The sequence below is a fragment of the Pogona vitticeps genome, chromosome 1, assembly GCF_051106095.1.
Source record: "Pogona vitticeps strain Pit_001003342236 chromosome 1, PviZW2.1, whole genome shotgun sequence".
Lineage (NCBI taxonomy): Eukaryota > Metazoa > Chordata > Lepidosauria > Squamata > Agamidae > Pogona > Pogona vitticeps.
The window spans coordinates 59,692,941-59,707,256 of NC_135783.1; the positions used below are offsets into that span (position 1 = coordinate 59,692,941).

The 14,316-nt window shown below is 37.9% G+C and overlaps 1 protein-coding gene across 3 annotated transcripts in view; it reads left to right on the forward strand.

Moving 5' to 3' along the window:
- PCNX2 (pecanex 2) overlaps window positions 1–14,316 on the forward strand; it is a 139,670-nt gene that overhangs the window by 48,737 nt on the left and 76,617 nt on the right. For all 3 annotated transcript variants that reach the window (XM_078383151.1, XM_020786815.3, XM_078383152.1), the window contains 4 exons: window positions 3,627–3,737; window positions 5,641–5,732; window positions 8,875–8,984; window positions 11,663–11,759. In XM_078383151.1, the coding sequence (XP_078239277.1) occupies window positions 3,627–3,737; window positions 5,641–5,732; window positions 8,875–8,984; window positions 11,663–11,759 (410 nt within the window). The remainder of the gene's footprint in view (window positions 1–3,626; window positions 3,738–5,640; window positions 5,733–8,874; window positions 8,985–11,662; window positions 11,760–14,316) is intronic.

The following is a 14,316-nucleotide window of genomic DNA, read 5'->3' on the forward strand; positions in this document are numbered from 1 at the left end:
ACCTTTTGCAGGCTATATTTTTCAGTGCTGGGAGCCAGGCCTTGTTGAGTTTTAAACTTACTTCTTTTTTGTTGAAACTCTGCTGGTGTTTGTGGATTTCAGTGGCTTCCCTGTGCAATCTAACATAATGATTGCCGGTCTTGTCCAGTACAGTGGTGCCTCGCTTAACAGGCGCTCCGTTTAGCGACGAAATCGCTTAGCGATGACTTTTTCAGAGCGTTTTTGCGCTTTGTTTAGCGATGGTCCCTATGAGCGATTTTCGCTTAGCGATGGTTGGGACCATGCTTCGCATAGCGATTAAATTTTGGGTCCCCTGTTTCGCTTAACGATGGTTTAAACAGCCTCATGTTTGCTGTTTTTTAAATGTTTTTCTGTTATTTATAAAGTTAAAGTTTACTGTTTAAAATGTTTAAAATCATAAAGTGCACTTAATAAACTCTTTGTTAACCATATTTGACTTTGTTCTGACTCTTTTTTAATTTGTTGTTGTATTTTTCCCCCATTGAGATGCATTGAATAGGTTTCAATGCATTTCAATTGGGGAACCGCATTTCGCTTAGCGATGTTTCCTATGGCGATTTGCGCTTAAGGACGGCAATTCGTTCCTATTGGAATGGATTATCCAGTTTTCAATGCATTTCAATGGGAAACTGCGTTTCGCTTAGCGATGAAATCGCTTAGCAGCGATTTTTCGGAACAAATCAACATTGCTAAGCGAGGCACCACTGTACTTAAGGGGGGCTAGCATGTAGCAGGCCTCTAACCATTTGAAAAGCTCCACTGGGTGATTCTGTTCAGATGCAGTAGTGGCAGAGAAGAATAATGGGTTTAAACGAGCATTGAAAACTTGGCTCCTCCATTAGGCTTTCCTGAACCATTAAGTTGCTGACATCTATGCTTCCCTTTTATCATCCTTTTTGCCATCCTTTCATCATCCTTTCTATCATCTTTATAGTGATCTGTTTTAATTTATCCTACTAGTTATAGTATCTGTTACATATTTGTATTATTTTATTCTTATTGTGTTTTAATATTGTGTTTGACTTGTTGTTGCTAGCCGCCCAGATTGGCCTCACTGCCAGACAGACAGACAGACAGACAGACAGACAGACAGACAGACAGACAGACAGACAGACAGACAGACAGACAGACAGATTCTTTGCTGTTACCACTGCCATAGAATAAGCCTTTCAGTGGCCCAGCTCTTTTTTGATCAAGTTCACTCTGAGTTTTCTTCCATCGTTGCTCAAATCTACGGCTCACTCATTTCATCTCCTTCAGTTCCCTGGTGAACCAGGGGGCCAGTTTGGGTCTACTTTGAGGGAGGAGATGTTTAGGAGCAATCATGTTGATAGCTTTTGCCATTTCCGCATTCAAGATATCAACAAGCAATTCAACAGAGTCACCTGTCAAAATGACAAGAAACTCCCTAAGGACAGCCTCAGAACCATCTGGCTCCGTCAACCATCTGGATCGGATTTTCTTAGTCTGACTCCCACCCCTGCAAAGACTCTGAGTTCCAGTGAGTCCAAATTGTACGAGATAATGGTCTCTCCATGACAATGGAATTACAGAAAGTTCCTCTACACCCAGGTCACCGACATCTACACCAGTACAAAAGACCAGGTCTAAAGTGTGGTATGACATGGGTGGAGGCAGGTACAATTTGGGACAGACCCATCATCGTCATGGAGGTCATGAAGTTTTGGGACTAGATTTTGTGGTTTTGTTTGCCTGCTAATGAAAACAATTTTGAAGCAACCTGAATGTCTTTTAGACCAGATGGGCGGGGTATAAATCAAATAAATAAATAAATAATAAAAGTAAAAAAGGTCTTCTCATTCCTCGCCCTGCCCCCATTTAAAACCCTTGAAAAGTAGAAGCCGTGTTCTGCCTTTGTTATCTTACCCATCATCTTACCCCTGTCTTACAGAGCAGGTGGTAAGAGAAGTGGTTATTTTTGAAACAGTGTGTTTACTTCTAGCAGTAAAGCCAGAGGCACGTGTTGTGGCATTCACTCCTAGCATGACCAAAAGCTCTTCTTGTGAGTCTGGAAATTATTTTATGCCTTCATCTCTTTTCCCCTCTACCTTCCTGGAAGGAAAGAGGTAAAATACGAGAACTTGTTAAACAGAGAAGGGTCTTATTTCAATCCCTGCTTAAATATTCAGGTTTCCATCTCCTGTTTCTCTAGGCTATTTCTGAAGGTTGTTTTGGCAGCTAGAGAGCCAGGCAAAACTCCCCTAGGGATTGATTGAGCCTCCAGGCATTCAGATAAGTTTTAGAGCAGCATAAAACTGTTTAACACTCCAGAGGCATGAATAGGAATCAGCTAGCAATTGGGGAGAAGAAGAAAAGGCAACAAAAGCAAGCTCCACAATGTGTCGATATGTCAGTGTTTTCTCATTCTATGTGTTAAATGCTCTGTGTTTTTAGGATTAGTAAGCTAAGGACTCAATGTTCCTAAAACATCAAAGCTTCAAATACCTGGCGATAAGCAGAAATTAATGTGCCATAAATGAATTCATATTAATAAAGAAAGAGTTCTTATTCCATCAGTTATAGTCTCAAAAATGTAACTTGCTCAGTTCTGCTTGTGTACAGTTCAGTTGCCCATGCCAGGGAAGGAAAGATGAATAGATCTGCTCAACAAACGGTGGTGGAATGCAAGGCCAAGAGGGACTTAAAAAATAAGATGAAATGAAAATAAAAGCCCTGAGCTGGGAAAGAAATGGATTGAAAATGAATCAGCTGTGCTGGGAGGGGTTGAAATGGAAGGCCTTGGATAAATTCACTTCCTTCTTTTTCTGACACAGAATATGTAGGGGAGGTGCAGGGATTAGATCAGGGTTCCCATCTAGCGAATCTCATGGCTAAATATGAATTTGCTTTTCTTGGCTTCTCTGTTAATTTGGTCTCGTTCATTTTCTATGAGATCTAAATACCAGATCCGGTAGAATTAAAATGGATCCTCTTACATTTACTGGTTTTAATATAGCATTCCAGCATCCAAACAATCATTACATTTAAATTTATCATTGTGTCTATAAAGTACACAATAAGAATTGGGGAGTCATCATTTCTGGCACTACTGTGGTACAAATATATGGATTCTAGGTCCATATCCTTAAGGGTCCTCACTTTTAAAAAAAATATATGGGAATTTCACAGCGCCATCATTTTATAGGCCAGCCCCATATCCATAGGTTTTACATGAATTGATAATGGTTTGATGAAGCTCCCATGTAAAAGTCATAAAGATCTACGAGGATTCGCTAACTTAGATCCAGGGTTTTATACCATGATGGCAGTGAAAAGCACTGGAACAAACATACATAAAAGTTGAATGTGTGGAAGCAGATACTGCTTGGGATTTTATGCTTGTCTGAAGGAAGCCCCATGTAAAACTCACACAAAAGCTAGAGGGTTCAACAGGAAATTTGGAACATGCAGGTGATGGCTTTGAAGTACTTCCATCAGTTCTTCCAAATCTCTTTTGGCATCTTCTTTCTTGTTGACCCTAGGCTTGTATATGTTAGTTACAGATGTTGTCCCAATGAAAAACATTTTTTTCTTTTGAAACCTTCATATGTAACCAACAATCTGATTTTCTGATTGTGTCCCAGGTTTTTTATATTGCTTTCCTGCAATATCTCTTCTTGGCCTTTTCCCACAAATCAACACTTTCTGCATATATCTCCTGGAACAGTTGGATATGCTGCTGTTCGGCGGCTCTGGTAAGCACTTTATTTAATCACATGCAGTAAAAACATAAGACTGTGGGACATAAGCTGCCTTGGATCAACAGCTTATTTCCCATAGTGTCAAGAAAATGGCCTTAGAAACCCCAAACCAGGCCATGCATGCTGATTATGTGGAACCCTTCCACTTCTGCTCCATAGCAACTTATTTTCAGAGTCACCCTGTCTCTAATACTGGAGATGTTTAATAGCTATCATTTTCATAAGATTATCCTAGATGGTATGTTACTAAAGAAAGCTGGACTGCAGTGTAGTAGTAATTCCCCTTTCTTCACTGCATTGGTAGCCTTATTATCTGTGAATTTTTTTTTACCAATTTTGGTCGTTGTGCGATCGGCATCACATGCCTTGGTGTATTCTGTGACTCTGGGTTTGCCCCTCAGAGTCCACATGGGTCCTAAGCAACTGCTTGGGGTGCTTGTAACATTGTACCAGCCCTTACGCATACAAAGAATATATACAAGGAAAATAAAAAGAATGTCAGGTTTGAAAATATGGAAATACGCTACTGAAAAAAGTCTTTTCTTTCCCTTGCCTTGCCTGTTAACAGAATGAATGCAGTCCATTCATTCATTCATTCATTCATTCATTCATTCATTCATTCATTCATTCATTCATTCATTCATTCATTTTACCCCACTTTTCTTCTTAAAAAGCACCCAAAGTGCTTTACATCATGAAGACAAGATTAAAAGCTAAAAACAACACTTAAACAAATATTTAAAAGGAACAGATACCACTCTGAGAAATGGTAAACACAAGCAATACTAAAGACACATTCAAAAAGTAGTACAGTATTGCATAACAATGCATCTAAAAATCCCACCCAGGCAGCCAGTCACTGAGGGAAAGCACCCCAAAAAGGATGGCTATTCCCTCTGCATCCTGGTGGAGAGTACCACAGTCCGGATGCCCAGGCATGGATTTCACCATCTTGTCATTGCTGCGGTTGTCAATCCCTCTTTGAAGAACCAGCAGTAATATTGTTGCTCTTTGAAAGTAGCAACACCTTGTGTTCTTATGTGCTGGTGTTATTTCTCTGTACCAGAGAATTAGCGAGCAATTAGTTTGGTCATTATTGCAGTGGGTCTGCCAGGAAATTCAAAAGAAATTGAGGCCAAATCCAAAGATGCCTGCCGGGGATCATAAACTGCCCGAGGCACTTCATATATAGAAAGGCAATTTTAAAAATATGCATGACAGTGGAGACATCTGAGAATTATAAACAATTTAAAACCAGTTAAGGAAAGGTTGCTATATTTGATGTCAGATTTCTCTGGCTAATGAGCAACTCTTGGTCTTTTCGTGCAACATGCTTCCTTTGTTTTGTGTTCTCAGTCACTAGGTACTTTATTCATACCTGTTCACAGCAGCCCCTTCAAGTATTGTGACAGCATTCAGATTTTGCATATCGGGATGGAGGTGGAAGATTAGTCATTTTGTTTCACCGCAGTGTGGTGCTTTTCTGGTTGCCCTCCCAGAGTGAAGGGTGGCCATCTGCTTTCTGAAGTCTCTTCTGCCTGTTGAGAGACTTCGTGTAATAGAATCCACATGGGACCAAGCCTGTCTGGGCCCACTGGCTTCCCTCATATGTAATCCCCATATGCTTTTATAGTGCTTGAAGAAGGCTTACGTCTCACATCAGTGTGATTTTACTTAATCTGTTTTGAAACAGATCAGTTTAAAGTTCTGGGCTCCATGAGTCTAAAAATCGGTTTGATTTTTTTAAATTTTTTAATGATTGGATTAAACCCATCCAAGCAAAACAGTCTGAGAATAATTTTAGCAATAAATTGCCATTGACTTTTCATAGTTTTGGTTTGCACTACAGTAGCTATGTCCATAAAAGAAGTAGTAAATTTTGATTTCTGTGTTTCAGCTGCTGCTGGGCTGTTCTCTGCACTATACAGTATTTCTCGAAGCTTTATAGTTGTGATCATTCTGTATGCTTTCTGCTTCAATGCAGTAAAGGTAAGGGGCATTATTCTGGTAGCCAAACTTATTAGCGATTGTTGTGGCTCTAGCATCAGTTCCTTGGTTTTCCTTTACTCAGAGACTTTTATGTGCAGTGTTCTGATTTTCATGATTTGAAAAAAAAAGGATAAGTAGCATCATGCCAACTGGTACTTTGTGTGTATAGAAAGATCTGTAAAAATACCCTCCATAACATATTCCATGCCCTTCCTGGTGAAAGAGAGGACCATGTGTTGATTCCCCAACCCTTCGAAGAGAATTGCGCCTATTGCTGTGTATTAGCTGGGTCTTTGATCTCTTGTGAAGGCAGAATAAGAGGAATTAAAAATGGATACAGCTGGGAAATTCTGCACGAGATTAGGAAGGACAGGAGGAGAATCTAGTGAAAACACATTGACACATTCCTTTGTCTGCGTTTGTGCACTTTCAGGGTAAACTGAACTTCCAAATTGTCATTTTGATAAATAGCATTAAGGACAATCCTTTTAAATATGTTCTGCCATTTGCACATCTTTTCATAGCACAGTCATCTAAATTACATCAGGCAGGTGGCTTTGTAGATAAGCAATCTTGCCCATAGGCTAGACTTCATGGTGCTTTGAAATGTGCTTATGATCCTGAAGTTGGAGAATGCTGTCAAAGATTTACAAGATATCTGTTGCAAATTGCAGCAGAATTTCTGTTTGCACAGAAAAATCACTGCTAATTTATATTTTCATAACTCTGTTCTTCTTGAAGAGATTCTGAGACAGAATAATTAACCATATAAAACTGATACTCCTTATTTCATCTCTTAACTGGTATTAGGATTTTCATACCTCTTTAAATGCACCATGAAGGCATGGTATTAAACCTGCTTTCCTTGTTAAACATTACCTTGCATGTCTATTTATTGCTCATTCAATGCACTGACAGTGAAGAATATGCCAGATCAGTAGAAGCATCCACATTGCTGGCTATACTGCCCCCACCCACCAGAGTACTACGTAGAACACAAATATGACTTTTTCCCTGGAGAGCCTTATACCCTGAACAATAATGCAGGTGTCACAGAAGAATGAAAAGGATGTATGGAAATACACTTTGGAAGATGAAGTGATAAATAGACAGCATTAAAAAAGCACACATGTTATTTTAGGACAATCAATAATGATGATGATGATGGTGATGATGATGATGATGATGATGATGATGATGATGATGATGATGATGATGGTAGTAGTAGTAGTAGTAGTAGTAGTAGTAGTATCTTAAAAGTAAAATGGAAAAAATCATATGGCTAAAATATAGAAACAGTGGTATAAAATTCTGCTTATCCCATTTCCAGAAGGTATAGATGAACCAAGATTTTTTTTTTAAAAAAAAAATGAACAACGATATGAGCAGCAGCTAATAAGGCCAGACCAATAGATGGGGAAGGAGATGGATTTTTTTTAAAAAAAAAAAAATGTGATGATGGAGCATCTGTTTTCCATTTCATATTTAGAATCATAAAAGTGTAGAGCTTGAGGGGACCCCAGCTATTATAGAGTCCATCCCCTTGCCAAAACAGGAAATCCACATCTGAAACATCTCTAACAAGTATCTGTCTACCTCAGTTTAAAAATATTCAATGAAGGGGAGTCCACCGCACTTCAAGGCAGTCTGTTCCGTTATCAAGAAGCTCTTCGCCACTCAGAGGTTGAATGGTATACGTTATGGATATGTATTAGGCTTATAATGAACAAGGGTGCAGATTGCAGGAGCAAATTATGTGATTAAGTTGAATCTTTGGAGAGTGATTTAAATCAGCAGTCAGCCACTCAACCTTATTTTGGCCATGGCCATAAACACAATATGAAAGAAATACAGGCTAAACTTGTAGTTTAGTTGTTAAGTCGTGTCCAACTCTTTGTGACCCCATGGACCAGAGCACACCAGGCCCTCCTGTCTTCCACTGCCTCCTGGAGATGGGTCAAATTCATGTTGCTAGCTTCAGTGACACTGTCCGAACCATCTCATCCTCTGTCGTCCCCTTCTCCTCTTGCCTTCACACTTTCCCAACATCAGGGTCTTTTCCAGGGAGTTTTCTCTTCTCATGAGATGGCCAAAGTATTGGAGCCTCAGCACCAGGGTCTGTCCTTCCAGTGAGCACAGGTTGAATTAGGATCGTATAAGGTGGTGTGTGAAGAACTGTTTCCAGTCTGTGCCCCCCATCAAATGGGGGGGAGGAGGAGTGGCATGGTAGACCTCAAACAATGAATACTGTACCCCAAACACCTTAAATCTTCCAATGTATGTTGCCAAACACCTTACTTTCCTCATACTTTTTTCCCCAAGTGCCTATTCCTTCCTTCATCTCCAAGCTACTCCTTATCCTGAATGACTCCGCTTCAAATAATCCTGTGTTCATGGGCACTTCTATAGTTTTTAAGCGTGCACATTCAGAGTTAGACACAAAGGCCCCTGAAGAACATAGAGCCCCATTAAGAAGGGCTGATTTGAATTATGATTTGCATCATGATTGTAATCAGCTTGATTTAAAGCAAGTCTGTTCTGCTTCCATGAATGCAAGTGACTCTGATCCAGAGGATGCTTCCGCTGGAAGAAGCGGGGGATATATGGATTGCCAGTGTCACCTCACTTGTGCCACTCGCACACTCTCTGTCAGGCTCATCCAGGGAATTCTCTTCCCTTCTGGAAGAGGTGGCAGAATTTTGTTCTCTCCAGCTCTAAATGCAGCCCATCAACTCCTATAAACTACTATGGTTCTCTAAGAGTTGCATTTGAAATAGCTACCTGTCATAGCATGGGAGGGGAAATGAGCTATAATCATTGCATATTTAAATTAAGATTATCCAGTTTACCCACAGGTTTAGAATAAGGACAGAATGTACAACTTTCATGTGGTTTTCTTTGTTTCTTTTGCTGGTTCTAAAGACTTTGGTTTACATAATTGTCTCTGAAATATCTCAACTTCAGCCATATTAGACAATATGAGAACCTATCGGTTCTTTTAATGTGAGAAGCAAATGAAATACGTTTAAGAGGACAAGCAATGCTTAGCTTTCTTCCAAGGTGAATTTTAATTTGTCATGTTTAATTCAAAATGTTCGATTTAATTCAAAAATTTTTCTCTGCCCCTCACCTTTTCCTGCAGGAACCCTGGGACGCACAGCACATTCCTGCACTGTTCTCTGCTTTCTGTGGCCTTTTAGTTGCACTCTCGTATCATCTGAGTAGGCAAAGCAGTGACCCAACTGTTTTAATGTAAGTCAACAGCAATTTTTTTATTTTTTAGCCATTATGTCTTCTATTTACATCTTCTAGTCAGACAGTAGCCTAATTCCTCTCAAGACTACTCCATATTGCAAACACTTTATATGGCAAACGTGATTGCCATGCCTTCTCTTGTGAGACAACTGATGCACACATCTGGAGGCTATGACCTAAGTGAGTCCTTGAGTCCTCTTGGCCCGTAGGAATAAACATTTCTTTTAAAATGCAGGTGTCCGAGTGTGTCACTTGCAGAGTTTGGAAACAATGTTAGATTTAACATGTGTCACTTGCAGAGTTTGGAAACAATGTTAGATTTAACATGTTAATGTTAAAACCATTACTTCTTTGTGAAACATAAGGAATGCAAGCCTTTTGTTTTAAATATCAGGAATGCAAATCTCTTAAAGCAAAGTTTTGAAAGTAACAGTGGTACTTTCAAAATGTTATTCTTTAGATTGATTTATTGGCTTTTCCTCCTGTTAACACAGAAATATTGATTTTTAATGAACATGTTAAATCTAATGTGTTTTTTTTCAAGTTATAGCCATCCAAAATTTATGTGGTTGTCATTTGAACATTTGCTGCAACATTGGTGTACATGTGGAGCTGCTCCTTTAAATTTCTTATAAAAAATCTAAGTCTAGAGATTAAGGGAAGCCAGCATCAACTCATTTGAAAAAGTTGCTGACTAATGCTTTGCCTGTAGCATGGCAGAGAACAATCAATTGTGACAGGAATAAAAATGAGCACAAATTGAAAGTTTACATAATCAATATCAATGATAGGTTGCTTCCACAAACATGATCTAAATCTCCCCTGTCAATGGTCATTTAGTTGAACCAGGAATCATCCAGTGACCTTAGACTTCATTGACAATAGCTACTGGACAAATGATACAGGCATACTATATATAATTAATCTGTGAAATTCACTATCACTATATTTCTTCATGTCCATGGGTGTAATGGTAGGCTTTTAAAAAGGCTGAGTTTATTGGGAATGTAAGTTGTACTACATTTGCTGCTGGGATTTTGTTTTATTTTGTTCATAATGAGCATCAGAGGGGATGTATATATCAGTCTTATGTATGGTCCTTATATTATCATGCATATTCATATATAATATATTCCATCCTGCTTCAGTCGCAAAGCTGGCTTTATTATTATTTTTAAATATATGCCTTTTGTACTCATTTTACTGAATAATATGTATTTTAACATAGTTTAACCTAAAGTTTATTTATGTATTTTGCAAAACATGTGCATATCTGGGAACACAAAGTCAAAATAAGGATGTATTATTGGCTTCAAACTTCAAAAAGTATGCATTTTTATTATTCTACAAACTTGTCTTCCTTAATTCTTATTTATAAAAAATAAGGCTCTCAATTTTTGCTTTAATTTAGGTATTTTATGTCCTTGAAATCATTGCCTGGTTGCCCTGTACAATTTCTAATCTCCTGTAATACCTATAATCACAACTCTGCATTTTGAATTGCGCTTAAAATTCTTGTTTGGGATTAAAACACATTTCTGATATTTAAAAAGCATCAAATATTAATGGAGCAACGATGATTAAAGTGCATAATCCTCTTCCCCCAAAATTACTTTGAACTAAATGAAAGGGTATTTGAAGGACTGGGAGTAAAGATGAAAAAGAAATGGAAACATAAAGCTAAATTTGAAATTAAAATATTTACTACTTAGCTGTTTTTCATAGAATCACAGAATAATGAAGTTGGAAGGGGGCTATAAGTCCAACTCCCTGCTCAATGCAGGAATACAAATCAAAGGATATCTGCAGGTGGTTGTCTACATTTTTCTTGAATGCCTCTTTTTAATCTCTAGAATATGACTGTTCCAAAAGGAGAGGCACTAAGTTTAACTGTAATTTCACAACTACCCTAAACCAACACATATATTGTTTCCATTTTTCTGTTTTGATTTTTAGCATGCAAAAATAATGTCTGTGTGCACATGTGTACATTTACACAAACAGCAACATAAACAGATGTATATGTATACATATGTAAACACAGATGGAGACACACCACACACACTCACTACACCTGTTTTTAAGATAGTAATGATATGGAGGGAAGGACACTCTACATAAATAACACGTATTTTCTATATATCTATTGTACTTTTACTTGTGCCAAATGACCCTTGCACGGGCATCTGCTTCAGCCCTGAACAATCATTTGCTGCCACATTCTGAAACACTTCTGTGTTTTACAGTCTGAATGAGTAGAAGCTCATCAGGCAGTTTGGTGGGGGGAGGGGCTAACAATTTTTGCTACTGACCACTGAATAGTCTATGACTATCAGAATGTTATAATAATATCTTCACAGCTGTCCTTGTAAGAAGCTAGCAGCACCCATTCTTCTACTATTGTTTGACAGTTTCCTCTTGTAAGGGTGTCAGGGCCTTCTTCTCACATGGAGACACTCACAGGACTGTCCCCTGAAAGAATTACATTGTTTATGACATAACATTGTAATCTAATTAGTGCTCAAATACTGAGTTGCTGGATCCCTTTGGCCCAGGTTAGTCAACAACAAAGAGGCCCTAATGTCCAGATTGCTTTTCTCTGAAGAGTCCTATGAATTAATCACATACTGTTTTTTTTGTCCTAATTGAATGGTGTTGCTTTTTTTTAAAACTAGGTCTCTTATTCAGTGTAGATATTTTCCCCATCTTCTGCATCAACATTTGGAAGATTCACAATCTGATCCACTTCCTGAGAAGCTGAGAGACTCAGTGGTAGGCTTATTTTGTTTATTATGTGGAAATCTATCTGAAGGTACTCACTCTCGAATTGGCCTCCTCAGCCACACTAGACGCTGTTCCAAGTCCTCCGTGCAGAGCACAATACCATAGTCTCTTGGGACTGAAGGATGCCTATTCCTATCTGAGGGTGCTACCTGCTTTACATCATTACTATGTGACATCATTTTACACATGTAAGCCAAAATCCTGCTGCTTAATGTACTAAATTACACTAAAGTAGGCCCAATGACTCAAATTTCTACTCAATTCACTCATTATCAGTTTTGCAACTTTTAAAATATTAAAGAAATTCCCTTGATTCAGATGGGCTTACTCTAACTGCCACTTACTTTAGCAGAGCAAATGACAATTAAAGTGGGCAAATTTGAATCAATGGAATCTGTGGAGGAGTTGTCTCACCAAATCCCCATTGATTCAGTGGCCCTATTCTAGTGTGACTTATTACACTAAGCAACAAGGTTTTAGCCATAGTGTCAAGATGTTTGATGAAATTATTGAAAACTCTAGCACAGGAGCAGAGACTGAGCTGTGAATAGCTTAAGATGGAATCATTGTTGACAATGACAAAGACAGAAAGGTTTTAAGGATGAGACATGCCATTGACTTCCATATTCTTAAGTTTCCTTCTTTGACAGAAAGAAGAAAGTCACTGAATTTCTTTAATATTTAAAAAAGTTGCAAAATTGATAATGAGTGAATTGAGTAGAAATAGTGGCTGTTATTCCATGTGAAAATTAGCAGATATTTTGTATGCTGGTTGTGTCCAGAACAGATGGGATATGCCTGCAAATATGGTTAAACATTTTCATATGAAAGTAACAATGGGTGCTTCTGATTTTTGATGAAAATAACAGCATCAGCAGAACAGAGGCGTGGTTTCCTGTCCGTTTCTGTTATTTTCACATTTTAAATTGCTCCTACTGAGCTCCTGTTACTTCACTGGGGAATATTGTAGCTACAGTATAGTTACCTGCATCTGCTTTGGAATGGGACTATATGAAAGCACGTATAAAATTCCAAGTTCTATCCCTGGGGAAGTTTTCTACCTGAAACCTCAGGGAGTTGCTTCCACAGCAGACAAGACTACACTAGATGAAAAAAAAATGCTGATTTGGCAGGGCTAATGGCTTGTGGAGGGATTTGAAATTGAGCAAAGAGTTAAATCCCTCTCTCTTACACTTCTGCTTGAAATAAAAGTTAAGCTGCCTATGGATGCTTTAAACTTAGATATAAATATGTTTGGGATCTGATCATAGACTTCACATTTCATGTATGTATCTTCTGGATCTCAAGCATGCTGTTTTAAACTTGAATGCTCTACTCAGTGGAGACATAATCTTTAGAAGGCTTGGACATTCAGAGAAGCTACAGAAGAAATTGTGTTTCAAAATTTCTTTTCAAAACCTCTTTATTAGATGAGGTGGGAAGTTGTGCATTCCCCCAAGGAGTGTTGGATAAAGTGCACTGACATCTGGGAATCATGCAGGAGAAATACGTGTAAGGAACAACCTTGTTATTCATACCATTTGTTGCCATTTTTCGGAATAACCCAAATCATTTTTGTATGGTACTACGTGTGGTTATTAGGATCTCTGATCATTTTCCCCATCTTTTGTGATTATAAATATTCACAATTAAAAGTAGTCTAAATCTGGAAGATAAATAAGAAATATTTCATCATATTTGAATTGTCCTTCATAGCAAACTAATCAGAGAAAGTTCTAACATTAGACAGAACAAGACCGTTGATTGTGATTATAATTTGTTACTGTAGTCCTTTTACTTCCAGGGTGAAAGAACAGTATTTGTGCACTTTTAATAATAATAATAATAATTTATTGTCATTGTAAGTATATACACAGTATACCCATACAACGAAATTCACAATAAATTTTCTGCCTCAGATTCTAAAATGGCATCTTGTTTGGAGAGAGGGGAGGTATTTACTGCTGCATCGTAGTCTAGCTGTGGGACCTCTCCTAAATTTGTTTAATAATATGTTCATTATTTTCTTAATAACTATAGTAACTACAGAAACATTTCTTGTTTCTCTATTAAACGAGTATGCATTTGATACAGCAATGCATACTTATCTAAGACTTAATGAGAGATTGCCATTAAAATTCTTGCCTTGTTTTGCTTTCATGAAAAATCCTCTCTGTTCTATTCACATGGTAACATCTCACAGTCCTAGTTAGGTTCAACAGTCCAAACTGAGAGTTCAGGTAATACTCTGGAAAAATATGCACAAGGCACATTTCTCCACAAGTTGCTTATAAATTTAAAATTCCATGAATTAAACAGCATTTTGCAGTGCCCAGCCATGATGGTGTATAATTTGGTTTGCAAGTCATAGCTCTCTTTAACTACCATAATGCCCTTATGACTTCCAGCTTCACAATGCATCGTGTAAAAATGTTAAATCAACCACTTAATTGAAATTGTCATGTGAGAAAGGAATATAATAACATATTTGTGTTCTTACCTATCTGTGATATTACAATTATATACAAATATAATATTATAATGA